We start from the raw sequence: 24,286 nt of genomic DNA, 5'->3' as shown, positions 1-24,286 counted from the left end.
TCGTGACTAATGTAAGATAAAATGGTTTTTTTTCCTGATGTAAAGCATCCTCTAATGGCAAATATCATCTCTTAATGAAGAATGGAGCTGCTGAGGCCAGGGATCCCAGAGGAAAGAGATTACATCCTTTCAATAGGACAGTTGGGCTGCCAGCCCTGGCTGTCTCAGCCTTCCCCCTCCAAGATGGGACAGTCTGTCCTGAGACATCCCTGTCCATCCTTTGCACTCTAACTACAGAGTTCTGATCAGATTCATTGCAAATATACCACAGCTCACATAGTGGTCTTATTGCTTTCACAGCGCAAAATAACTTGTAAAAAAGAGCTCAGAGAGGTCTCTCCTCACTTAATGTCTCAGAAAGCCCAATACTGTTGATTCACATCAAAGAGACAGTCACAGAAGTGAAAGCAAAAGCAAACAAAGTGCACAAGGCTGACACCGTGCCCTGCCAGCACAGTGTATTATGCTCGTAGCCAGTGTCCTTCCTACTGCAGTGCACTGGGTCCTGGCTGGGAAGCTGCAGAGATGAGGAGAAGGCAGGGGATGCCAGGTTAGAGGAGTCAGGGTCAAAATTTGGGGCAGGTCAGCAAGAGAAACTGACTCTTGAATGGAGTGATAGGAGGCACAGAAAAGGCTGAGGTGGTTTATGAAGTCAGAGATGATACAGGAGATATTGCTGTTGAAAGAAAGGACTGCAGAGATGATACAGGAGATATTGCTGTTGAAAGAAAGGACTGCAGAAAGCAAGTCTTACAGTTCTATTCCTGCAAAACCAGTCTGCTTTTTCTCATGGGGAAACTGAGCTGTTTAGGCTGGAAATACTTGCTTTGGCTAGTTATCACTCTCTTTTAGCAGTCTACTGCATATTTCAATATATTTATAAGCCTTTATGTTGTAGATAAACTTATGGCAGAGTTGCACAAATCAGCTAAAAATTCTCAGCATTAAGAGCCTGGCAATGATGATGTATGCTCACCTTGACTTCCCCTGGTACTTTTTCCTACAGAAAATTGATCCTGATCCTCATACCTGATTATTTACCCCAATCTGTGCTACTGTCCTCACTGGAAACCCTGTTGTGCCCTCCCAACAGCTGTAGAGCAAAGAGAGTCCATAATCTCTTTCTGTGTTGGCAGGTACGAAGGTGGATTAAGAGCCCGATGGTCAATGCTGAGAAGCATCCACATGCCAGCCTCAAATACCCGGGGCCCACTGTGATGAATTTACCTGCAGGGGATGCAGAGCTGGAGCCCCCCTTCTGCCAAACCTGTCTGAGTGACCACCCTTTCCAGCGAGGGATTGCTCCTCAGGAGGCCGAGTCCTGCTCCTGGGAGAGCCAGAGAAACAGCAAAGTAAGCCACTCTTTCCTCCCCTCAAACTCTGTTTACATGTTTTGTGCTGACAACAGGTCTGTACTTGAAATGGTCCCGTATTTAAGAGACTCTGTGCCCCTGGAAGAGAGAGGATGTTCCAAAACCTGAAACTCTGCTGACCAAGGCTGTTGTGCACATCTGGGCTCTGCTTTCTACCTTGAAATTTGGTGTCCATGGAAAAGAAAAGACTCTTCACTAAAGTGCTGTGATGTCCTCTCATAATATTTGAACAGATTAGCAATAATAATAAATATTACTTCCCTGTTTTACAGAAACTGGGGTGAGAATAGGTGATATTATCTTTCCAAGATAGTGAAAAGGACCCAGACTTGCTAATTTTTTCCCTGCTGTCCAACAAGTATAAGAACACCTTCATCCCCTCTACCCCCCAAACCACATCTAGCTTTCTTTTTAGAAATTAAAATTTGGCTCAGGGAGTTTTCCCAAACAGGAGGTAAACTATTCAGGGGGTCTTTTAGGAGAAGGGAAACCCTGTTTTGCCTCGTCATGTTAGTATGTAATAGATGACACTATTCCTCATCTAGTGCAGGACAATTACACACAGATGTGAAGATGGCAAAATTGTGAGGGCTGAGATTAAATGGTCGAGAAGGGGCTTTTCTGAGGCAGACTTTGCACCTTTTTTTCATTCTTCAGCTCCACATAATCCCTGTGGAGAAAAGCCAAATGCAGAACAGAAAGTTTTCAGCAGAGTCTGTCATCCCTGACAGAATTATCCCTTGCCTGGAAATGGTGTGCAAAAAAAGGAGAGAGTTGTAGAAACATAAAAGCAAACAAATAAGAATCTTTCCAAGTACAAAGCAGAGCAAATGTGACAAGGCATTTATCAGAGCCTTAGCATACAGCTCACAGCAGAAACATTTTTTTCAAGCTACATTTGCTGCATTTTTAAACAGGGATATCCAAGCAGCAGGTAAAAATGGAAGTCCTGTGCACTTCTGAAACCCAGCAAAGGCATTGTGGTTAAACATGTGCAAGTGAAGGAGCTAATTAATCCTGCATTTTACTTCATTAAGAAGATTAATTTTGCTCAGGCTGAAGCATTAAAAAATGAAAGCACCAAAGACAGCAGGATTCTGCAAATTCTTTGCCCTGCTGTAAATCACATGTACTCCTGCAGAGCTGTAGGGCCTCACAACTGATTTCCATTAGGTTTCACATGCATGTGAGGTAGATTTGGCTGAATGCAGATTCCCCTGGACCTCTCTTGCTGTCTCCTTTCTGCAGGCAGTGGAGAGGTTGCTTACTCAGCAGCTGGAGTTTGCAGCAAGGGAGGTATTTTGCACGCTGCTTTAAAAACATCATTATCTGGCACAAGACTTCTTGGATAAAGCTTTCCTGCATAAGGAATCTTTTAAGTAAGTTAAAGCACAGAGTCCTTGATGTGATTAAATGTAAGGTCACTGCCTTTTTCTCTACAGTAGAACCAGGAGGAAGCTTTCAATAATAAAGGCTGAAGGAGTTCTGTGTGTGACCTTTCCAGAGTTTAAAGAGAGTTTCTGGGTGAGATTCTGTTCAAGGGTTACAAGTGGCACAAGCTGCATCAAGTGTGAAATAACTCCCCTCACTTTAAGCCAATGAACTTCAACAGACAGTTCTATATTTCAAGGAGAAGAGAACGAGAACGTGATCTCTGTTAAATCAGCAGGGAGCTTGGATTGTGCCAGTCATCTCTCCTGGATAACTCTTGTTTCTTTTTCTCCACTTCTCTTCCTTCTCTGTTTTTTAGTACTGCAACCAGGTACTGGTATCATGATTATAGTTCCTTTGTGCTGTGCTCAACACCAACCCATACAAGGGTCCTCCTGACCCCGTTCTTTTGCTCAAGGGCAAATTAACTCAAAAACAAATCATCTGTGAAATATTATTAAAGGCTTATTCTAGGCAACATGTTTTTTCTGACAGGCTTCAGGCTATTCTGATCAGTTTGAAAAAGGCCTTATAAAAACCAACCTGATTAAAACAAATCACCCAAGGGGACACGTGTCTGTATTCCTATTCTTATTTCCAGTACAGAACAAGGGAAAAAATCATTACTGCTTGTTTACTGTGATTGTAATTAGGTAGTGGAGTCTTTAAAAATTGACATAGTGTAAATAAGATTATTTTGAAACTAAAAGTATTTTAAATAATGATTTTTTTCTTTATATATACTCTCATTTCCACTTCCCCAGGCTTTTCTATTAACGCATGTGCCAGCTGGAATTTATAAAAATTATTACTGATGCAACCTCTATTAAGTCTCCTCTGTTATTTGTACGATAGTGTATAATCTCTGCATTTTTATGATTTTATTTTTCTGCTTTGCTTACAGTGGACTAGATAATTACCAAGCATTGCCAGAAAATCATGCTAATTTTCACATGACTGGCTTACATAGGTATATTATTGTTTTTTGTAACCGATGTGGATTAGTTATATGGGAGCTTATATCTGCTCTACTAGTGTAACAGCTGAAGCCCTAAGAGCTTGGACCACTGCCAGGGTAGTGATTTACAATAACCAAACCTCACTTTTCCACGTCTATCTGCATAGTTCAGGTTGCACATAACTCACTGGCTTGATGAAGAGGGTAAATTTGCTTTCAAAATAAATTACCATGCTGTGTAATGAATACCTCGTGTGAGTAAGCTGGTTTTGAAAGTGCAGGCAACCCATCTCTTAGAGTTGCATTGCAGTCTGCTAAATAGGGAGAGGCAAATATGGTGAAAAATGGGTGTGATTTCAATCTCTCAGGTGAGGGTTTACCAAGCTGGATTATAAGAAGCAAATCATACTCACATGCACACACACACACATATAAAATTCTTTTTTGTTCTGCATGACCTGTGTATTCCACTTGCACTGTATTGTTATGCCCTTGTTTCAGACCTTTCTCTAAATAAGCAAAATATAGGACCTTGTTAGTGAGCTCAAAATATCTTTCTTCCTTTTTTTTTTTTTTTTCTCAGAGCCAAGAGCTAGGTTCAAGGCTTGTTCTGTTCTTTCCTCTTTGTTTAAAAAATCTCCTGCTGCCCTATCCATCAGCTAGCGTCTGTCCTGAAGCACCACAGACACATCTCTGTCTAGGAGACCAAAGCCTTGAATGTCTAGAGCTGTCTTTTCTTTCCACAGCCAGACAAAAGCCCTGTGCAGCCCCTAGCTAAGAGGTGGGAGGAGGGAAAGGGCGAGCTCAGTAAGCCTTTACTCCATTTAGGCAACGTGACTTCAGCTGGCCGGGAGCGTGTCCAGCACGGCCGTGGCTGTGTGACAGACGGGGCACTCGGGGGTGCTGAGCAGGGTGAGCACCCAGCAGCCCCAGGAGGGGCCATCCCCACATCAGGGACCACGTTTGGATCTCTTCATCCCCTCCTATCATGTCCGTGGGGCAGGCGATGGGGAAGAGATGGAGGCTCCTGAGGCAGTTGCCTTGTCTTCTTCCACCCACGGCAGTCCATCCATGCCCACTGTCTTCTGTGAAGGAGCACCAGGAGAATCTTAATTAGGGCTGCAGGGAATTCAGTGCTGCCACCTTTTTGGATAAGTCCTTTGCAGCTTAGTGGGAGTTATACTCTCATGGACACTTTTGGACCGTGTTATTAGATCCATAGCAGGAATTAATTTTACTACTGAAAGTCTCTCAAGGATCCTGTGAATAGAAGAACCCTTGAATTCAGTCAGATTTCAGCACTGAACCATATTTCAAGTCTTGCTTCAGAGATGAGGAATACCGAAAGAAATATACCCAAGCCAAAGGCTGGACAGCTATTTGAGATAGTTCTAATTACAAATCTCTCCCACAAGTAACACACAGCTCCTAGAAACTTTCCTTTGAGATGGGGTAAGAATATGTTTCAGATGAAACATTTTGCATAAAGGGGCATCATAAAAATTAATGCCTTTTAATGGACTAGAAAAAAGTGGAGATGAAAAAATCTGACTAGCTCTCCATAAAGAAAGAGTTTGGTGACAAGTCTGAGTGGGATTTTTAGGGAAATATGGTTTTCTCACACATTTTAGATAAATAACCCTCCTACATTTAATGATCCGCCTTGGTAATGAGGCACCCTGTGATTTACACCCTGGTAAGTGCTAGTTAATACACTAACATATGCACATACACAACAGAGGAAATGAAAATCCTGAAAGCCCAGTACGGGACAAAAATACTCCTGGAACCAATACATGTGAGAAGTGCCACAATAAAAGACAATTTGGAAAAGAAAAGTAGATTTTAAAAAGGAAGCTTGGGTAGCAGAAATACAGAATTGTTCAGTGAAATCAAGTCTGGAGAGGACTGTGAGAGGCTCCAGCAAACCTGGGCAAATTAATAACCTGATGGCAGATTACACTTGATAGAGGCAGAAACACAGTAATGCACTTTGATGGAATAATTATAACTACTCAGTACACCCTGCAGGGTCTTGAGTTAAGTGTGATTATTCTAGAAGGCAGCCTGGATGCCACAGAAAGTAGCTTGGCTCAGGTCAGTCCCATGCTCAGCAAAGCAGACACTCTGTGCTTGCATTTAGGAGTACAGCCCTCCATCCACGGAGTCTGCTTCTGTCCCATATGGAGAGACATGGGGAGGATGTGGAATACATACATCTACTGTGGGTGACAGCAGCAGTACCAGGGCAACACATGCCTCTGAAAGGCCTTGCAGAGCAGGCTATCTCCTTCTTTTCTTCATTTATAGAATGAAATCCACTTTGGAGTGTCTGTCAGAGACCCTGGTAAGTAGGATCCTTTGGAAAGACGTTTTCAAGGAGCAAAGGACAGACAAAGAAGCAAATGGTCTCTAAGCCTATAGCTCAGACTGACATTGATGTGAGCTTTGTTGTCTTGATGGGATGCCTCATGCAGTGATTTAGGAAAGACTTATGAAGATTATCTTGATGAGTTTAGGCTTCTCTTTTGTCCCTTCTTGTTCTTCTTCCAGGACAAGGACCTGGCAGAAAAAAAATATTAACATCATTCCAGAAAAATTATGGTGTTTTATTTGCCAGCTCCATGGTAATATTGAAAAGTAGAAATAGGTCTGGAAAGGGAAAATTAAAAACAACTGGAAAATTCCCATTTAAGCAGAGAAACAACAAGAAAACCTTGTATAAAATACTTCATATTATAAGCAAACTTTAAATATAAAGAGCTACAGGGATATGCAACTGTCTTCCAAAACAGAAGAGTTAAACTTAGTGGCATCTAGCTGAAGTCTAATATATTCATGCATAGAATATTCCTGCCCTTACAGAGGGTTACTCCAGATTCCAGGGTATGTTTTGCTATGGCCCCTAAGACTGGAAGATGGGGGCTTATCTCACTGAGCTGGGAAACTGCCCCTTGTGTTCATAAAAGTGACACACAGAGAGCCAATCAATCAGACAACCTTTTTCAGAGCTCCATGTTATACTGAGAAGGACACTTGCAACATAATCCTAAGGAAGAAAATGTTAAAACCAGTAAAGGAAATAGTTCTATACTACATGTGATTTAACTTCAGAATCCACAACCACTGGAACTCCACAGCTTCTCTCACCATTTTTCACTTACAAGTGAATCCAGACTTGATACGCTGCTCCAGTAATGTATTGTAGCACCGTCTGAAGATTAAAGAGAGTTTTAGAGAATAAAGTGGTTCAAGATGAGCAATTAGAACAGTAAAGAAGGTATTTTGTACTTCTATTCATTCTGCAGTTTCTGCTTGTAGAAAGTGTGTCTTTTCTGAATCATCACAACTCAAAGTTGCAGCTTAATCCTGAGAATTGAGTCTCTAATGAAAAAGCCATTTTTCACCAGCAGAGCTTATAGCTATTTCCTAAATAGTTGTTTCTAGCTGACTACACTAAAGCTCTTTCAGCTAATGATATAAATGTGTCACTAATGAGGTTTTGATGGAATTTGGAATTGAGCTCATTTGAATACTTACCTCCCCCCATAACTACAGGTTTATTTACCTGCCAATAGGTCTCTGTGCTTTTGGAATTTGATCATCTGTATATATGAAGACCAGGCACTCAAACATTATTTTATTGCAGATCCTATAGCTTTAGCAAAATGAAACAATCACAGATTTCTCTGTAGCTCAGATTTCTCTGCAGCTGTGAGTATCAGCTGTGAAAGCATCACACGAGTGAGGTGGGAACAGGCTTTGTTTCAGGGATTCAATCTCAATGCAGTACGTAGTTACATGGGTTTGTAATGGATTGATATAGGGTTATTATGGATAATATTTATTTAGACAAGTCAAAAATGTTTAGCACAAAGGCATTTTCAAATGGAAATGGCAAAGCATAGTTTATAAATGCACAGGCTAAAATTATGTGTAATTTCAGTGAATGGGAAAGACTGAATAGCAGACAATTGCCTGTGGGGGGTTTTACACAGTCCCAACTGACAAAGAGAATGTCTATACAGCACAGAGCATATAAATCATCTCCATGGCTCAAAGAAATTATGGGATACATCAATCATCTGCTTTACAAAAACGCAGTGAGGCACTCAGTCATTTGTACATCCATCACAGGTCTGTTCAAGTGCCACAGACTTAGTAAATTAATTGGACAAGTCAATATGAAAATCTAAAAACATGTTCTCCTTCTTTCTGAATGCTGGTTCAACACTACTGAAGATAATTAAAGTATTTCTTATTTTAAAGAAGCTGTCAAGTGTTTTCCCTGGGGATAGCTATAGCTGGAAAATGATTTATTATTCTTTCCATGGGGTTTCCATAATACCTGAACTGGAAATGACATTTCTCTCTCTTTCTTAAGTTATTTTTTCTTTTAATATGGTTTTTATCTAGCACTCTTTTTGAGTCAGAGATTCAAAAGACTTTGCTGACAGTCAGCAAGATGAGAGAAAAGTATTCCTTTCTCCACTGGTGGTAGTAACCCAAAAATACACAGCAGAGTGGGTATGAGGAATCTGGGCCAAACAGTCGACCAAATTTCTGTTTAATTTTGTTCTGTCACGCAAGACAGACAAAGCTCATTTCTGATTATCAACTCGTCAGCCTCATGAGGCCAAGAGATTTTTCTCACTAGAATTGAAGAATGTTCTGCATTTCTCCAGAATCCAGCTTCTGGTAATACTTAGTATCTGATATCAAAGAATACAGTGGACAAGACCAGTAAAAAAAGCAGTTAGTTTGAAAGAATTTTTTTCCCCAGTCAGTCAAATGCTGTGCTAGATTCCTTTGGTCTACAAAGGTTCTATTTAGCAGGAACAACTGGAGTTGCTGTTCTCAACTAGAGTTTGATTTTAATCTGTTTATTGCCCATCTTGTAATCATTGCTTCAGCTCATTTTGAAGATAATCCCGTGCTTCACAGTAGATAAACAAAGGAGTCTGTTGCGTTGTGTGACAAGGTCATAAAAACAATCTGACAGGCAATTGATACTTCTCTCCTAAAGAGTAACAGCACTACAGATAAAACAAACTCTTTCATATATGTGTTGTTAAGACCACGTACAGATAGCTAAAGATTAGATCTGCAAAGTAGCTGAGGGCATCCCCTGGGCAGTTTGCGTGCACCCCTCCCCACCAAAAGACATCCCATGGCCTGCCTAGATTGTGCTTTTGAGCATTGACAAGGGCTGGTCTTGTGTGCCCTTTCTCTCTGAAGAAATTAATCCCTGACCCCGAAACAAGTTTCTTAAAGAAAACTTAGTTTCTTCCTCTGGCTCCTCTGTGTGCCCCAGTGTGTCTACCCCTGGAAGTCTCAGACCAAACAAGACACCCCAAGTGCCTTGGTCAGTGCCAGTAACACAGTGAACAATTTTTTCCTCATCTTAGCACTGGAGAGGTTGCATTCCTTTGCATTTTATCAACAGGTATCACTATTTTTCTGTCTAGAAGTTCCAGATAACCTCTTATGTACAATTTTCCTCTTTGCACAAAGAGGTTATAATTGGCAAAGAACTCCATATTGTAAACTCCTGTATTCTGTAAATCCTATTAAATTAGTCAATACAGTGCCTACAATGCTGCTCATTTAAGGTAATTTAATGGAATCCACACCCCAGGACTCCTCAGTGTCTCTTCTCTTAATACAGTGTGCTTGCTCTATGTCTAATTATAGAGTTTGCATTTTGTGAAATCTTTTCATCCTTCTGAATAGTTAGCTCAGGATGTTCTAATAGAGTTTCTGTAATGCACTCTCTGGATTTGACAGATGCATGATAAATCAACTTTTTTGGCCATTTGCATTAATGGAAATATAATTATTTCCAAAGCAGCAGTGCAGCTGCACAAAGACTTTGTTTGGCCTATACTGTATGACACCATATTAACATTTACCTTTAAACCAAATAGAAACTCTGCTCAGGCTCAAAACTGTCACACTCTCTCAAAATTATTTTGGAGCCCTCCTAGAAAAGACATTATTGTTTTTAAAATCCCATGATAGTCTTGCATAAGTTGGAGAATTCATTTCATAGGGGGAAAAAAAATATCAAATGTTCCTGAGACAGAGCTTAGGGGAATTGTGGGTAGGTGTCACCTCATCTGATGTCTATAGAAGTCATATGAATCTGGAAGGAATCAGGCCCATGGGAATTCAAGAAATTAGAAATGCCAGTTTAAAGGAACTTAAAAAGAATTTAACCCTTTTAATTAGGAAATCCTAAAGTGTGAGCTGTCATGTGAAACCATGTGGGTTTTGCTTTCCTGTGAAACTAAGAAATTTTTTGCAGATAAGTGGACTTACAGACAGAAGTAAAACCAAAACAACATACAAATGTGTTTATTCCAATCAACATTTGACAAGTGGTGTGGTAGCACTTGATAACATCTTTCTTTGTTCTGGAGTAGAATCCATTCCCTACAGTTACATGATTAAATTTTGCACACACCTAAGTGCTTTAGAATAGGCTAAGCAAGCAAATAGAAAAGACAAAAATGTTGGATTTATTCCTCTAAGCCACGAAGAAGGATTAAGAATGGTCTTGAAGAGGATGTGGTAGGATCCACTCTTGCCCTTGAAGATAAGCTGATGGAGTGAGGGTTCCTCCCACATATTATTACTGAGAGTGTGAAGTGGAAATCTGAGGACTACGATTTAGGTAACTCAAATCTGTTAGGGGAAGACAAACACCTTTTCTACTCCCAAAGCATCTTCTAACTACTAGCTGGTAACACCTTGTCCAGGTGAAACTGGAGGATGCTGTGAATGCCACCCTTTGCAGCTGCGTCACTGTTAGAGCACACACAAAACCCTGTAGCTTGTTGAACCCTGGGCTGCCTTCCTGAAACCCCTTATTTGAGTATTAAGGGGTTGTGGGATGAAGTGCAGGTGGGAAGGAAAGCTCCAGTTCCTCCCTGCCTCCTAAAGATCTCATTCTTGAGAGTGGCCAAGTTTTGCCATCAGCCCTATTCCAAGGAGACTCATGGAAGGCAGGAGAAACAGATCTGATTTCTATAAGATAGAAGGACCTGTCAAAACTGGAGCATTTGTTGACAGGCTTGGTCTATTAGATAGAAATAGGGATTGGTGCTCTTGAGAAGCTTTTCAAAAGCCAGTCTTAAAAGGCAGAAGTTAGATAGCTGATATTTCTCCCTCGATTGTCAAGATATTGGCTGTTGTTAACTGTGAAGCACCTAGTGCTGCTGAAGAGGTACCTGCAGAGGTTCCTATACACCCAGAGTTACAGATTATACCCTAGAAGGTTAATGTCTAAAAGCTAGCTTTCATTAAGATGATGATGTTTGGTTTCTTAAGGATTTTTTTTTAATCTAGCCCGCAGCAATTGAAGCTCTTTGAGAGATAAAGATATTTTGGCTTAAAAAGCTGTCCTTTCATCAAAACAATTCCCCAAGCCCCAAGATACATTTACTGAAAGAAAAATATAGCTACATGCAAAGCCAAATGCATACAGAAATGCAATACAATCCTTTTTTCTACATAATAAATGACAGCTACTGAGGGAATGGCTACAGATGAAAAGAACAAACTAGCTTTCTTTTCAAAGCACCAAAGGGAAACACATGGAACAATGAAGCTGTTGAGTAAACTCTGTCAAGATAAATATCATATATCTGAAAAGAAAAGTACTTTTACAATCCGATTACTAAAACTGGAAGAATTTCAGACATCTGTGTACTTCAATCACCAGGGTTTTTTTGTCAAAATTGGAGTCCAGGGCTTTTCTGTTTAGTTTTGCTTTCATATGCATCACTGAGACGTTATAAAGTTTTTAGTTTCAGCTGTCTCTGAGGGTGGCTTTTGTTTTTCAAATTCAGCATGTCAGGTAACTATGCTTATTATATTTCTAATGTGTCAAAACCACCATTTAATATCAATAGTTGCATTGATTATGAACATTGATACTGCCGAAGTTCCACCCTGATAAAGTACTGCTTTTTTTTTTCCACACTATAGTTTTGGGGTGGACTCTGAAGGTCAGGATCTGGGAATTCATCCCTAGAAGGCACAGATACACCGTAAAAGATTTTTATGCTCAGGTGGTGGTTCCTCCATCAAAACATGCCTCTTCCAGGGTCCTGTGCATTATTGGCACAACTGGAAGAAAAAACTCAGCAGCAAATCTGCCATTTCCTGCACTAGGTACAGCCACTGCCACGGTTTCAGTCCAAGGCTTTGTCTGCATTTGGTGGGGCATTTCACACCCAATTGAGAAGACAATCTAATCACAGATCTGGCTCCTCCTTGCCCTCTTAGGCTTGCCTGTGGTGGCAATGTTTGCAATCTTTGGCCCCTTTGTCCTCTTAGAGCTATGGAATTGCTGCAGTGGTCTGTGAATCTGTGTTTTTACTACATTAGCACATGCTGAAATCTCTACTGAACCTACCCTTGCCCCAGTCTATGACTGCAGGAGCACAGGAAAAAGGCAATTTGGACACTCTCCAAGCCTCTTGCTGCAAAACTCAGATTGTATCACTGCCATGGATGCCATTAGCAGCCTGATTCTTCCTTACATTTCATTCCAGCAATACTGAGAAGAGTGGAAATAAGACCTGTAGGAATATTTACGGATATATAGGCCTATACAGCTTCCTTTATGAACTGTCAGCAGATCTTCAGAGGACGTTGTTCCTTTAAGTTTTGCAAAGAGTTTTCGTGGGGGAAAAAAGGTCTGGTGCCTTCATACAACATTTGTCAATATTATTTTTCTTTCAGTGAAACTGCTGTGTATGCTTAGTTTTGAATTTTCAGTGTCTTGGCAGCAGTCTTGTGGTGAGGTTGATAGTAACAGACTTGCTCAGTTCTGTCACAACCTCAAAATCTGTTTGGCTGTAACATGATTGTTGCCAGTTTTGGATGGGTTGGGATCGTATGCTATCATTTCACTAAGAATGCTGCTTCAATTTCTTTGAGGGAGAACCATAGGCTCTTCTTGGACCAAAGCCACAATTAATAAGTCAATTAATCCTGCTGATGGTCTTAGAGATAAAGATAGACCACTGCTTATGTTACATCTGCTTTAAAGTTTTGTGTACAGCTGGAAAGGAAAAGACCTACATGCTGAATAAATCTTTTGGAGGAGTGGAAAAACTGAATCTCTGACTCTAACCACAAGTGGGAACTTTCTTCAGAGAGATGTGTAGTTATCCCACAGCATTCCCACATCTGATTAGGTAACTGAGTGCAAGCAAATACTTGTACTTTGAAAGCAGGAGCAACTGTTTTTCAGAGTTGCAGTGATTGTTGACACTTATAGGTGTGTTAAGTATTTTCCTATTTAACAAATCCCATTTTTCTTGATGCTATGACCAGAGATAAAGTGAATTGGAAGAGAAATTATTAACACATCCAGCAGTCCTGTTTTGGTGCTTTTATAATTTGAAATAAGCAGTGAAATATACCTTGTTCTTTCCTTACCTCTCAAAACACATGGCTAAGGACAGCTCACAGCAGCAGAGGCTAAGGACCAACAACAGGCTCGGTGGACATGCAAGCAGTTGGATGTTTAACATTTAACTTTTGGCCAGCCCTTTTGTTCAACTTCAAGTCTTGTTAACCATGACAGCATCAAATATCAAGCTGTCAAATGTTCAGAACTAACACTGTTTGCAATTGCAAAGCCAGACTGCAAGGACCATGCAGGCCCTATTAATTCCTTCCTTAGAACCTGCATTATGGATTGCAAAATTTGGTTTAAATCTGATTGAAACCAAGTTTCAGCCAAACTGGATATTGCTGCATGGCTGACCAGTGCAAAAAACATCCATCCAGATAAGAATGATGTTCATACAGAACTTTATGGCTTAAGTCCCTCATTTTATTTTTTGGGTAGAATGAAGTTTTAGAGTTTCATTTTACCTAATGAGCTGCATGAGTTATTCAGCCACTTTTGTCTCCTGTCAGGAGAGCCAGAAGAAACCCACTGATAAGAGCTAATCATACCCTTCACATAGCAGTAGCCTATTCATTTAAGTAATTTCAGTGTCTCTACCTGAAATGGTGAATAACATAACAATCACTGCCCTCATTATCAGGCCAGCATCACTCCACCTCCACCACCTCTTGCAAAATATGGGTGTAGAATAACATGGGCTTGTCATAGTTGCATATGATTCCATTTCAAGCTTTGCACTCACACAGCATACAAGAGTGGCACTATTTAGACATCCATTTACATCTCCTGTACAGCTTTGCTTCATTTCTTCCTCTGAGCATTTATGCAACAACCATTGCAACTATAAATGAACATAAGTAAAAAGGTACAGTTTTTGCTAATTTACTTTATTTCTCTGCACGTATTTGTAACAGAGTTTTCACTCCTGAAGACAGAGTGAATTTTTTCATTGTTTTAAACAGAGAACAAGACTATTTATTCACTGTGTCACTGAGTTGTCAGAAATTAATGGAAATATGATTTCAAGTATAGCACAGGTAGACAATGACTCTCCAAAACCATTTTGCTTCTAACCAGCCTCATTTCCTTTCCATTTTCAGGTCAAATGATTCCTTAGCAGAGAATAAGAAAGGGAGAATGATCAGGCACTTTAAAAAGAAAGGGCCAAACCCAAGTACAGTAGACAATCTTTTCTGGTAATAATATGTTCTTGACCTTGGTGTCACAGGACTGAACTGCAGTATTATGAAAATATCAACAGTTCCCAGTCAGTAGGATATTGAAGCTGTCCCTCGAGCAAGTGACATTTGGCTTCCTCGGGTCATGTACATCCCAGGCAATGGGAATGCAGCAGGGCAGATGGTGAGTGCACCATGCACTTGCTGCTGGTGGGTGCAGGTACATTTCAGCTCCTCCTGCAGCCTCACCTTCTGTTCTTCAGTCAAGCATATCTGCCCTGTATGAAGAAGTTTATGTTCCAGACAAGATTAAAGGATGTGCCAGCCAGCATCCTTGTACACGGGGACAGGGATGACTGTAGGGAGCTCCCCACCACTGCCAGCACAGACACTGCACAGGGCTAGGGGACATAAAAGTGATTAGGCTATGGTGGCATTCGGGGTGGAAAAAGAAACCTGGTGAATACCAGGAAGATTTATAGGTCTTACAGAATCCCTCAGGTAAATTGGTTCTGATTTTCTCAATGGCTATAAATCTCAGCTGACTCAGTGTGGACCCTGCACACACCAGGGCCATTATCCTTTACCTCCTCTCACCAAGCTGCAAAGACCTGGAGCTGTGCTACAACAAAACTAATTATCCAGGAACAAATTTAGCCCTTTTCCTGAGTAATTCACCCCTGTTTCTGAGCAAATCCTATATACATGAAGTTTTGAGGTCTTGATAATCCTATTGGCAGGATTTCAGATCCACTGTCTCACTTAACTGAGTTTCAGTCCCTTTGTATCTGAGTACATAGCAGAGCTACAAGCCTTGGAAAAAGGGTCCCCAAGTGCTTGATGAACATCAAGAAAATACACAGGAAAAAAAGGGCTTCTCTGTTGGTATAAACACCACTGTATGTGTAAACTGATTGTCATACTTATGTAAGAATATATTAGAGGATATCACTTCATCATGAAAATGAATTGGAGGATTGGAAAATAAAGCCTATTCCAGATTCTTTGAACTGAGATTTGAGTTTGAACAAATCTTCAAACTCTTTGTTATTTAGATTTTTCATCTGTAAAATTGAGATAATTATCCAATTAATCCTCAGGCTCAGTATTTCAAGATGCCACATATGATCAATTTTCCCTGCCTCATGGAAGGCATACATCACTGCATGAGTGGTCACTGGTTTTATTTCTTCTCACATACAGAAAAATACAGAACAAAACAATACTGCAACTAGTTTTCTATACTAGTGCCTAGGACAGAGTGAGAATATAGTCTAGAAGGTCTGCAAACTGCCTACACAAAAAACACAATTAGTATCTGAAGCGAAATCCAGTCATATCTTCTCCCTGGCAGTAGATGCTATGTGGCTGAACAGCCAGAGAACAATTATCACTGTGGGCAGATGTGATTGCTGCTGAGACATCTCACTTGCTCATCCATGGAAAAATGCTCCCTGCTCAGGCCAGAAGCAATTGAAAGCAAGCTGGGAGCATGCAAGGTTCATTGATTATTTCTGAGGGTTTACAACCCATGGCAGAGAACTACTTTAGGCAAAGTGGGAACTGACTCCAACATTTGCCCAAATCTTTAACCAAACCTTCAGTGAATTCAGTTAACATTCACTTTCCTGCATTAACTGTTTGTAAATGAGAGTGGGATAATGTGCAAGTGAATGACTGCTCTGGTTAGAGATGGCAAGGACCAGAAAATACAGTCTTATGACACTTTCAGTCTGATTCCTGGGAAACAAGGAAGTATAGCCTTGGAAGGCATCCACAGCTCTGAGGGACCCTGTGAACATGTGGGAGCTCTGCCCACTCAACATACCTTGTTCATTGTGAGTGCTGTGTCAGCTCCACATACAGATACATTTTCATGCCACGGTTTACTTAACAGTTAAATTCCATGCGCCAAATTATTTCAGACACATTTTATAATTTTTATTATAGCATACAAAGCATTAGTTTCTTTGTGATAGTTAAATTGTAGTCTTTAGTTTGACCTCCTTAAGTCTACGTAAAAAGAGAAATATGGCAATAAGTCCCAGTTTTGGATAGTCTAGACATGATCTCTGTTTCTATTACTCCTTCTCTTATTTTGGAAAATACAGACAATGTTAATTAAATGGGAGGTTTCCTTTCTGAACTTGATTTAGCATATAGGTACATATTATTGTGAGTCAACTGGAAGGGCTCAAATTTATAGCTCTGTTTGCTACTTTGTAGGAACTGTAATGTTCTGTGTGTTTCTCCCTTGTGTCAAACAAAAGATTGTTTAACCCTGGATGAGAGGGCCACGATGACTTCATCAAAAACTAATTTGAGAGGCAACTTGACCGTGGTCTACAAATATCTCCCTGATGGAGCAGCCACTTGTAACACAAAGCTCTTCAAAGAAAAGATATAAAAGCACCCTGTGACTGGAAGATCAAGCAAAAGCAATCAATAAGAAAAAAGTGAAAAAAAGGTTGAACAAATAACTCATATATAGAAAAAGGTGGATTTTACATCACTGGAAATCCTGAAGTTCAAACCAGGCATAAAATGCCAAAGGTGAGGGGGGTGAGGTAGCAATAAACCTTTGACAAGATTCTGTAGCCACATTATGCAAAATATTGGACAAGATCATTGTACCATCTACTTCTGACTCTACAGTTAGGTACCTGAATTTCCACTCCATTAAGCATTGTCTGGTCTCAAGATTCCTATTCAGTCCCATGGAACAAAACACAGATACAAATCTGAACCCAAAGTCAAACTTTAAAAATCTGAGGCTAGAAAGCATGGACCTCATATCTTGACTTTTACGAATTTTTAAACTAAGAAAGAAAAATGTAGCTTCTAAAAAATGTTCTATTCAATGCTTTTATTTCCACCATCTGACATAAATAAAGATGTTAGTTGTTTTATAATGATCAGTCTAAATAACATTTATATGCATTATTTGGACTAGTGTAGTTCTACTGTAGAAAAAGTACTGATGAATTTCATGTAAGTATAGGTAAGAAAAGTGCTGATTTTCACTGCTGCTTGTCCCTTGACTTTGTTTTCTCAAGAGGAAGGATTCTTTCACTGTCTGAACAGGTGATATAGCTACAGCATGCTGTACATTCATAATGAATTGCTGTCTGATGCAGCATTTGCACTGCACTGCAGGTTTGCAGTTTCATTGTTCCCGGGGCCCTGTCCTGTGAACCACAACACAGTCCTTCCTCCTGTTACATCAACCAGTCCCATTCACACTGATCTGGCTCCCAACATCATCAAATTCAGCTCTGGGTTGCACTGTTGAAGGCAATGAATCACAAAAGCTCTGATTCACAGAATGTTCAGTTATGACCCTGAGCTTGGCTTTAGGCTGGGATAAGGTCCTTGGTTCAAAAACACAGTTAACCCAGTGCCAAATTCAGTTAGCCCAGTCTGCCCTTCTGCAGAAAAATGCATCTTCTCTCCCCTGGCAATGGTCAAGAAACATCTGGAAGAGGGCTATGTGGTTATGTTTTTGCAGGTTAGATGTGAGCTACTCCAAATAGCTTGAGCTTGTACAGATTAGCTGAAAGTTTTACAATATCTTATGTATCTACTAATGCCATTAGATGTTTGTACTCTGCTTTGAGTTTTTAGTCCACCAATAATATAATTTTCTCCCTTCCTTGATAATCTTAATTGAACAAAACATTGCCACAAATAATAAGGTTTCTCACAATTTGCCAACTGTCAAGGCAAAAGCATGATATTTATTGAAAATAAAAGTTGGAGTCTGAATAAAATATTGCTTTAATGAAATGAGGATGCTTTTCCCAATAACTAAAGCCATGCACAATGCTTTTTTGCTACACAGTAAAGATATGATAGGAATTTATTTGAATAAATCAGTAACACAGATGAACATTATTGTTTTCAGTCTTGGTGATTCTTCATGGAAGACCATCCTTCAGATCCCACTGGGGTATCTATAATGTAGCTGTCCCACAAAAAAAAAAAAAAAGAAAAGTATTTTTCACAACTAGAAAACTTTCTTTCCCCTCAGAGAAAAAGTATTTTGCACAACTAGAAAACTTTCTTCCCCTTCTTCCTGCCTTTGCTGCTCTGTGCTGTGTGTTTATGGCAGCAATAGCCCAGGGAGCCGTGCTGGCAGCTAAGGGCACCTTCAGCTTGCTGTTCCCAGGACTGGCACCCTTTGCAGAGATGCTGTGCAAGGATGCATCACTGTGTGGAGAAGCACAGAGCTTGGAGAAACAGCATTGCAGCACATGAACTGCCTTTCTCTCAACTTTGCAGCTCACTTGACTATGGGCCTGTGATGCAGCACCATCAAACCCAGTCCAAGTCATGGCTGGTTTATGGAAATCTTACTCACTGCCTCACTGCTTTTTCCACCGCGGGGAAGAACTTAGACTTCTCGCATTTTTTCAAGCAGCTATGCAAACATCTGAATATTCTTTAGGCAGTCTAGGACAACTTGCCAGTAAGAAGCAGCACCTGTAGCCATGTTCTGGCCCAGGCAACTTCAGATTCCAGACTCACCGGGGGTTCTTGCTTTGCACACCAGCATGGGGACATCTGGTCTGTTCTCATTTCAGAAGCTGCAGATGACTGTGGCCCCCAGCAGTGGTGACAGCCCTTCCTAGGCACTAGGCCCAGGGGTGGTGGCCTTGCCAGATGTTTTGGACTTTTACTCAGACAACACCCCTGAGACTTCAGCAGCACTGAAGCAGCCATGCCAAGAGAAGTGTGGATGACTGCCATTAATTTCAATGGACAGCTGGCTGTTATGACTGACTGCAGAAGTTTTAGCCACCGACTTTATGACTCTTTTAAGTTTAGGTGAGCATTTCACAAACACAATCCACAGAGCTAATGCACGCTTGGCCCTATTACATTCTGATGTTGTCCTCATTGGAAGAGATTGTCTACAGGAATAAAGATGTAAATCCAAACACATTAACTGTCATAATGAATTCAGTGACTTATTTGTGTAATTGGGAACCTCAAGCAAAACCAGGATATTCATTGTCAGCCGAGTGGCAAAAATATGCTGGATCCTGAGGCTGTGTCTTGCTGAATAAGGTAGATCCTCTACAGGACTCCAGCAAACAGCAATGAAAGCAGACAGTTTAATAAATAAGTATCATTTTGTATCAATAAGCAACATCTTCTCTTTCTAATACAAAGTGTTTGTGGTATTTAGCCTAGATAATATATTCTGCTTCCACTGTTGGTATTGATGTCCTTTCAAGTGAACAGAATATGAAGCGGATAATGAGCTCTTGCTGTTAAGATGTTCAGCAATGAAATAATTAACAATGTTGATGTGTAAATTAGGTTTCAGAGTTTAAATTGCCTTTGCAAACCATATTTCTCTGGCTCTTGGTTCAGCAGAGCAGGTGAGGACTGGGTGAAAGCTAAACAGCAACAATCTTTCTACAAGCACATGCGGTAGACTCACAGGTCACTTTTAGACCAGAAGTGCTACCTGCCGTGCTAACATTGTTATTCAAAGAGTAACTTGTCTTCTTTAAACTGTCTTCTTTCTTCCTTTTTTGGGGCTCTCCACCCCTGGCACCTCGCTGTGTGCAGTGAAGAAACGTGGACTCCACATCACAGCAAAGGAGGAAGCAATTTCCCCAGGTCTCAGCTCCTTTGGGGCTCCCACAATCACAGAATCATAGGATGGTTTGGGCTTGAATGGACCTTAAAAGATCATTTAGTTCCAATTCCCCTGGGATGGGCAGGGACAATTTACACTAGACCAGGTTGCTTGGAGCCCCAGCCAACCCGGCCTTGAACTCTTCCAGGGATGAGAAACCCACAATATCTCCAACAACTTGTTCCCATGTCACAATACCCCCACAGTAAAGAATTTCTTGATAATAACCAATTGAACCTATCCTCTTTCAGTATAAAGCCATTCCCTCTTGTCTTGTTACTACACACCCTTGCAAAAAGTCCCTCTCCAGCCTTCCTGCTAGGCTCCTTTATGTACTGAAAGCTGATACAAGGTTTGCTCAGGGCTTTCTCTTCTCCACACTGAACAACCCAACTGCGCCTACCCACAGTGATGCTTGTATGAATGTCTGGATGCCTTTAATCTTTCCCATACTGGCTGCCATGAAAAAGATGAGCTTTTTCAGAGTATTTCATGAAGTATTTGAATTTCAACAGCCTTTCCCATTCCTTTTCCTACATGAAGAATGGGTAGCCAGTCTGCCTACTCTCTCTTTCCCAGTCTTTATTTTAGGGGTCTCCAGGCTGAGGACACACCAGGAAGCATCACAGCTGAAAAGAACTGTGTGCCTAGGTCAAAAGGTTCAGAGAAAGAAGTGATGCAGTTGCTATTTTATTAAGCACTTATAAAGACTGACATCCTTTACTTTCTAAAACAAGAAAAAGCTGGATCATGCAATTTTTTTACATATTTGCCAAAAATATATAAAGCACTGAACATTAGCCAAAATCAGTACTTCAAGTTAAGTGTTGCTTGCACTGACATATGAACTTCTGACTTCTACTTCCCTTTATCTTCTTCCAATGACAGTGAGATTGGGGGAAACTCAAAACATAGTCTGGTGCTGTTAAACTCTGCTTCCGAGAAAGAGCTCTTGCAAACCAAAGGATGTAGTTTTCCACAGCTGATTCCTAGGACAAGGCTTAGTGGGAGGAATCCCTCTCACCTGGGCTGTTGGTCTTTCAGGGTCCCATTGTTGGAGTACAAGAAATGAGGGAAGGGAGAAGTTGTGCTTTGTGGTAGGAAAAAACTTGCTGGTTTACACACTGCATTGTATGGATATTGTTTTATAGAACTGAACTACTGAATTGGGAGTATGTGAACATAATCCAGGAAAGCATACAAAAGAAACATTCTGCATACCATAACAAAGGGGCTCTTCTCAAGGCAGCCACAGGTTTTAAGAACCTCAACTGAAATGGAAGCATAGACATAAAAATAGAAGGTGTGATTAAAGTGTCACTGTACATACAGATAATTCTGAGGAAATTAAAAGAGAAGAAAAGTAAATTAACAAAATTATTGAAATGGATGCATTTGTTAGCAATATCATACCCAAGTAAAGTGGGCACACTTAGTGCTAAAGGAGTTCCACTAGCTATTTCAAACTAGGTTTCCTACCCATTCATGTCACTTCTGTACCTGTTGCTCTCTGTGTTTCACAAGATGTAATGACCTTCCATCCCTGCCGTGGAACACAGAAATGTTTCTGGCTCTGGCCCTGCAGACTGGTGTGCTCTGGAGTGCAGTCAGGTTGTTGTCAGCTCTGTGACTTCCTGGCATTGGCCCATGACGACCACACAAGGGTGATGCTGCTGCAGTGTCAGTGTCTGCTGTGAACCCTCCCTCTGTCAGCAGGAACAGACTTCACTCCCACCCAGGGCTGCTCCTGGTTGATGGATACACTGGTGATTCAGGTCCCTTGATAAAAGCCCCAACTGCCTTTGCTTGGACATGCAGGACATTGTGTTGCATAAGGTGAGAGAGAGACCTGGTGATGCTCCAGGGGGTCATTGCTTTAAGTGCACTGTTCCCCTTCTCCTCTTTAGTATCAGTTTAGCATGAGTTTGCTTGCATGGGAGTCTTTCCATGTGCCCATCTATACAACTTTACAGACTTTTACTTTTGCAAAATTTGATAGTGATGCCTCTTGTTTCATGGCAGAGTAGCCAAGTGTTTCCTCTTTTACCAGACTCCATTAAGTAACTGAGTTCAGAATTTGCAGCTTTCAGCATCCAAAGTCTGAATAGTATTGCTCATGGACATTGTGGACTCAACACTTCTGTCTTTGACATAGTGGCTCTGCCCTTATGTACTGGTTTGTACATACAAAAAGATGTACTTTTCTGTAAGGGTAGATCCAAATCTAGAATTTGCTTTTCCTTAAATGCTCTTCTCTGTGTTTTCTGAGCTTGTTTTTCTGGGAATTATCACAGTTCTGCCTGGAATGCAACAAACTTTCTCTCCTTCTCTCTCTTCATCTTGCACCTACTTTCTCATTCCTTCTTTCCCACAGTCCCTCTGGCTCTTTAATCAAGGAGTTCTACAGTAGCCAGAACAGTGGCTGTCCTGGATGTCTATTTCTTCCATACTATTTGTCATGTGTTTATATGAATAAAGATAATGAGAAATATGCAATCAGAAGAGCAAGTCACCTTTTCAATGTTTTGCAATCCTGTGCATCCTCCAGACAGCTTCACACCTGTTTAGAGTGTGTGTAATGGGAGTGAAGTGCCATTTGAGTTGGGACTCTTTTGGATGAAAGTATTTCTAAAACTAACAACATAAACAGCACCACTAAAAACTCTCCATACCCACCAGAGCTCCAGACCCACGCTAACAAACTACTCAATCTGTCAGGACTGCAGACTTGGAGAAAAGTGCATTTGTATGAAGAAGTATTTAGGTTTGATGCTAGCAGGAAAACTTCTGTCTTTGGACGCCAGAGCTCTTTACCAAAAGCCAAAATTCCAGTGGGAATTCTTTAACTTGTTCTTCTGCAGCACCTTATTTGCTGTTTGACTGCTGCTTCCCATTCTAATGCTGGATGCAGTGTTTCAGTAGGATGGAGAGCCTGGGAAGTACTTTGGGGCAGATAGGCTTAGCAATGGTGTAATCCTGTTGACTGGCTTCACACTCACACTCTGGTTATCACCCAGAAACAGCACCACTGAGGTCAGAGTTTTTATCAAAGTGGTGGCAGAGGATGGTCACACTCCTGGTTCTCAGAATTTTTCCACAGCTGTGACTGAAATCTCATGTGCGAGTAAGAGAGGTCTAGAGGGCAAGCAGTTAGAGGCATTGCAATAGCAGGGATGAGGATGAAGTGTTAATCAGGAAGGGGAACAGGTGTCTGCAGATCCCACACTGGTGATATCCCAAGGATATGTGAAGGGATTGCATCTGTGCATCCCCTACACCAAATTCCTCCCCTGTTAAGGTTGTCCCTGCTGTGAAAGAAAGTGGGCAAAGTAGCTCTGTGCAAACAGTTCCATGCCAGGAGACAGACCCTCTGGGGCCCTGCCCACCATTTCCTTTCCCTTTACCTCTGCAGGGCCGAGGCAGGAGAATGGGGCTGGACCATCTGGTCCACAGTGTAAAATCAACACACACACTTTGAATGGAAAAATGCAATTCAAAATACAGTGACTCACAGGGCCCTTTTCTTTTCTGAAAGATCACAGTACCTCACACTTCATAACTTTACCCCTGATTATAGAAACAGCTGGAGAGGGGCTTGGAAAATGCACTTTAGATGGAAAACAATTTTGGTCTTAAGTGTTGTAAAGCAAAACCCACCTCAAAAGAAAGCTCTCATGACCTGATGTATTCCCTCTGTGTTTTTCAGATGAAGGAGCCCCAGAGCAAAGGAGATTCGCTGCCCAAGGTGGAGCCCAGGAGCCTCTGGGGTGGTGAGGACACAGGTATGTGTGGTGAGGACACAGGTATGGGTGGTGAGGACACAGGTATGTGTGGTGAGGACACAGGTACGGGTGGTGAGGACACAGGTATGGGTGGTGAGGACACAGGTACGGGTGGTGAGCTGCAGGGCGGGCGGCGGGGCTGAGTGGGCAGGGTGCTCTGTGTCTGATGTGCCTTCGCTCTGGGCTGCAGTGCTTTGTCTCCAGGCCAAGCCTGACTGAAGGATGTTTTTCATGTCAAAATGAGACACAGGCTCTCACCCACTGAGCGTTTGCTGGGCAAAAACAACAACTGCCTCACTTGTGGGCATGGGCACAGCACACAATGTGCAGCACGCAGGCTCCAGAGGAGCTATGCCATGACACAGTGAGGAGAAACAACAGGATTCCAGCAGATCTGTTTAATGAGCTGTCAGACACGTTTCAGCATTGAGCCGTGGTGTGAGCAGAGCTCTTGTTAGCTGCAGCAAGAGTCCTGTGAATGCAT

At 41.3% G+C, this 24,286-nt stretch overlaps 1 protein-coding gene across 1 annotated transcript in view; it reads left to right on the top strand.

Annotated features, from left to right (window-relative positions):
- The window catches only part of SGK1 (serum/glucocorticoid regulated kinase 1), a 70,724-nt gene that overhangs the window by 22,064 nt on the left and 24,374 nt on the right, over positions 1-24,286 (top strand). Inside the window, exons 2-3 of the mRNA XM_064708102.1 lie at positions 1,137-1,352; positions 23,727-23,802. Of these exons, the coding sequence (XP_064564172.1) occupies positions 1,137-1,352; positions 23,727-23,802 (292 nt within the window). The remainder of the gene's footprint in view (positions 1-1,136; positions 1,353-23,726; positions 23,803-24,286) is intronic.

Source organism: Zonotrichia leucophrys, chromosome 3 (assembly GCF_028769735.1).
Source record: "Zonotrichia leucophrys gambelii isolate GWCS_2022_RI chromosome 3, RI_Zleu_2.0, whole genome shotgun sequence".
NCBI classification, from domain to species: domain Eukaryota; kingdom Metazoa; phylum Chordata; class Aves; order Passeriformes; family Passerellidae; genus Zonotrichia; species Zonotrichia leucophrys.
This window is presented reverse-complemented; position numbering and strand designations above follow the sequence as displayed.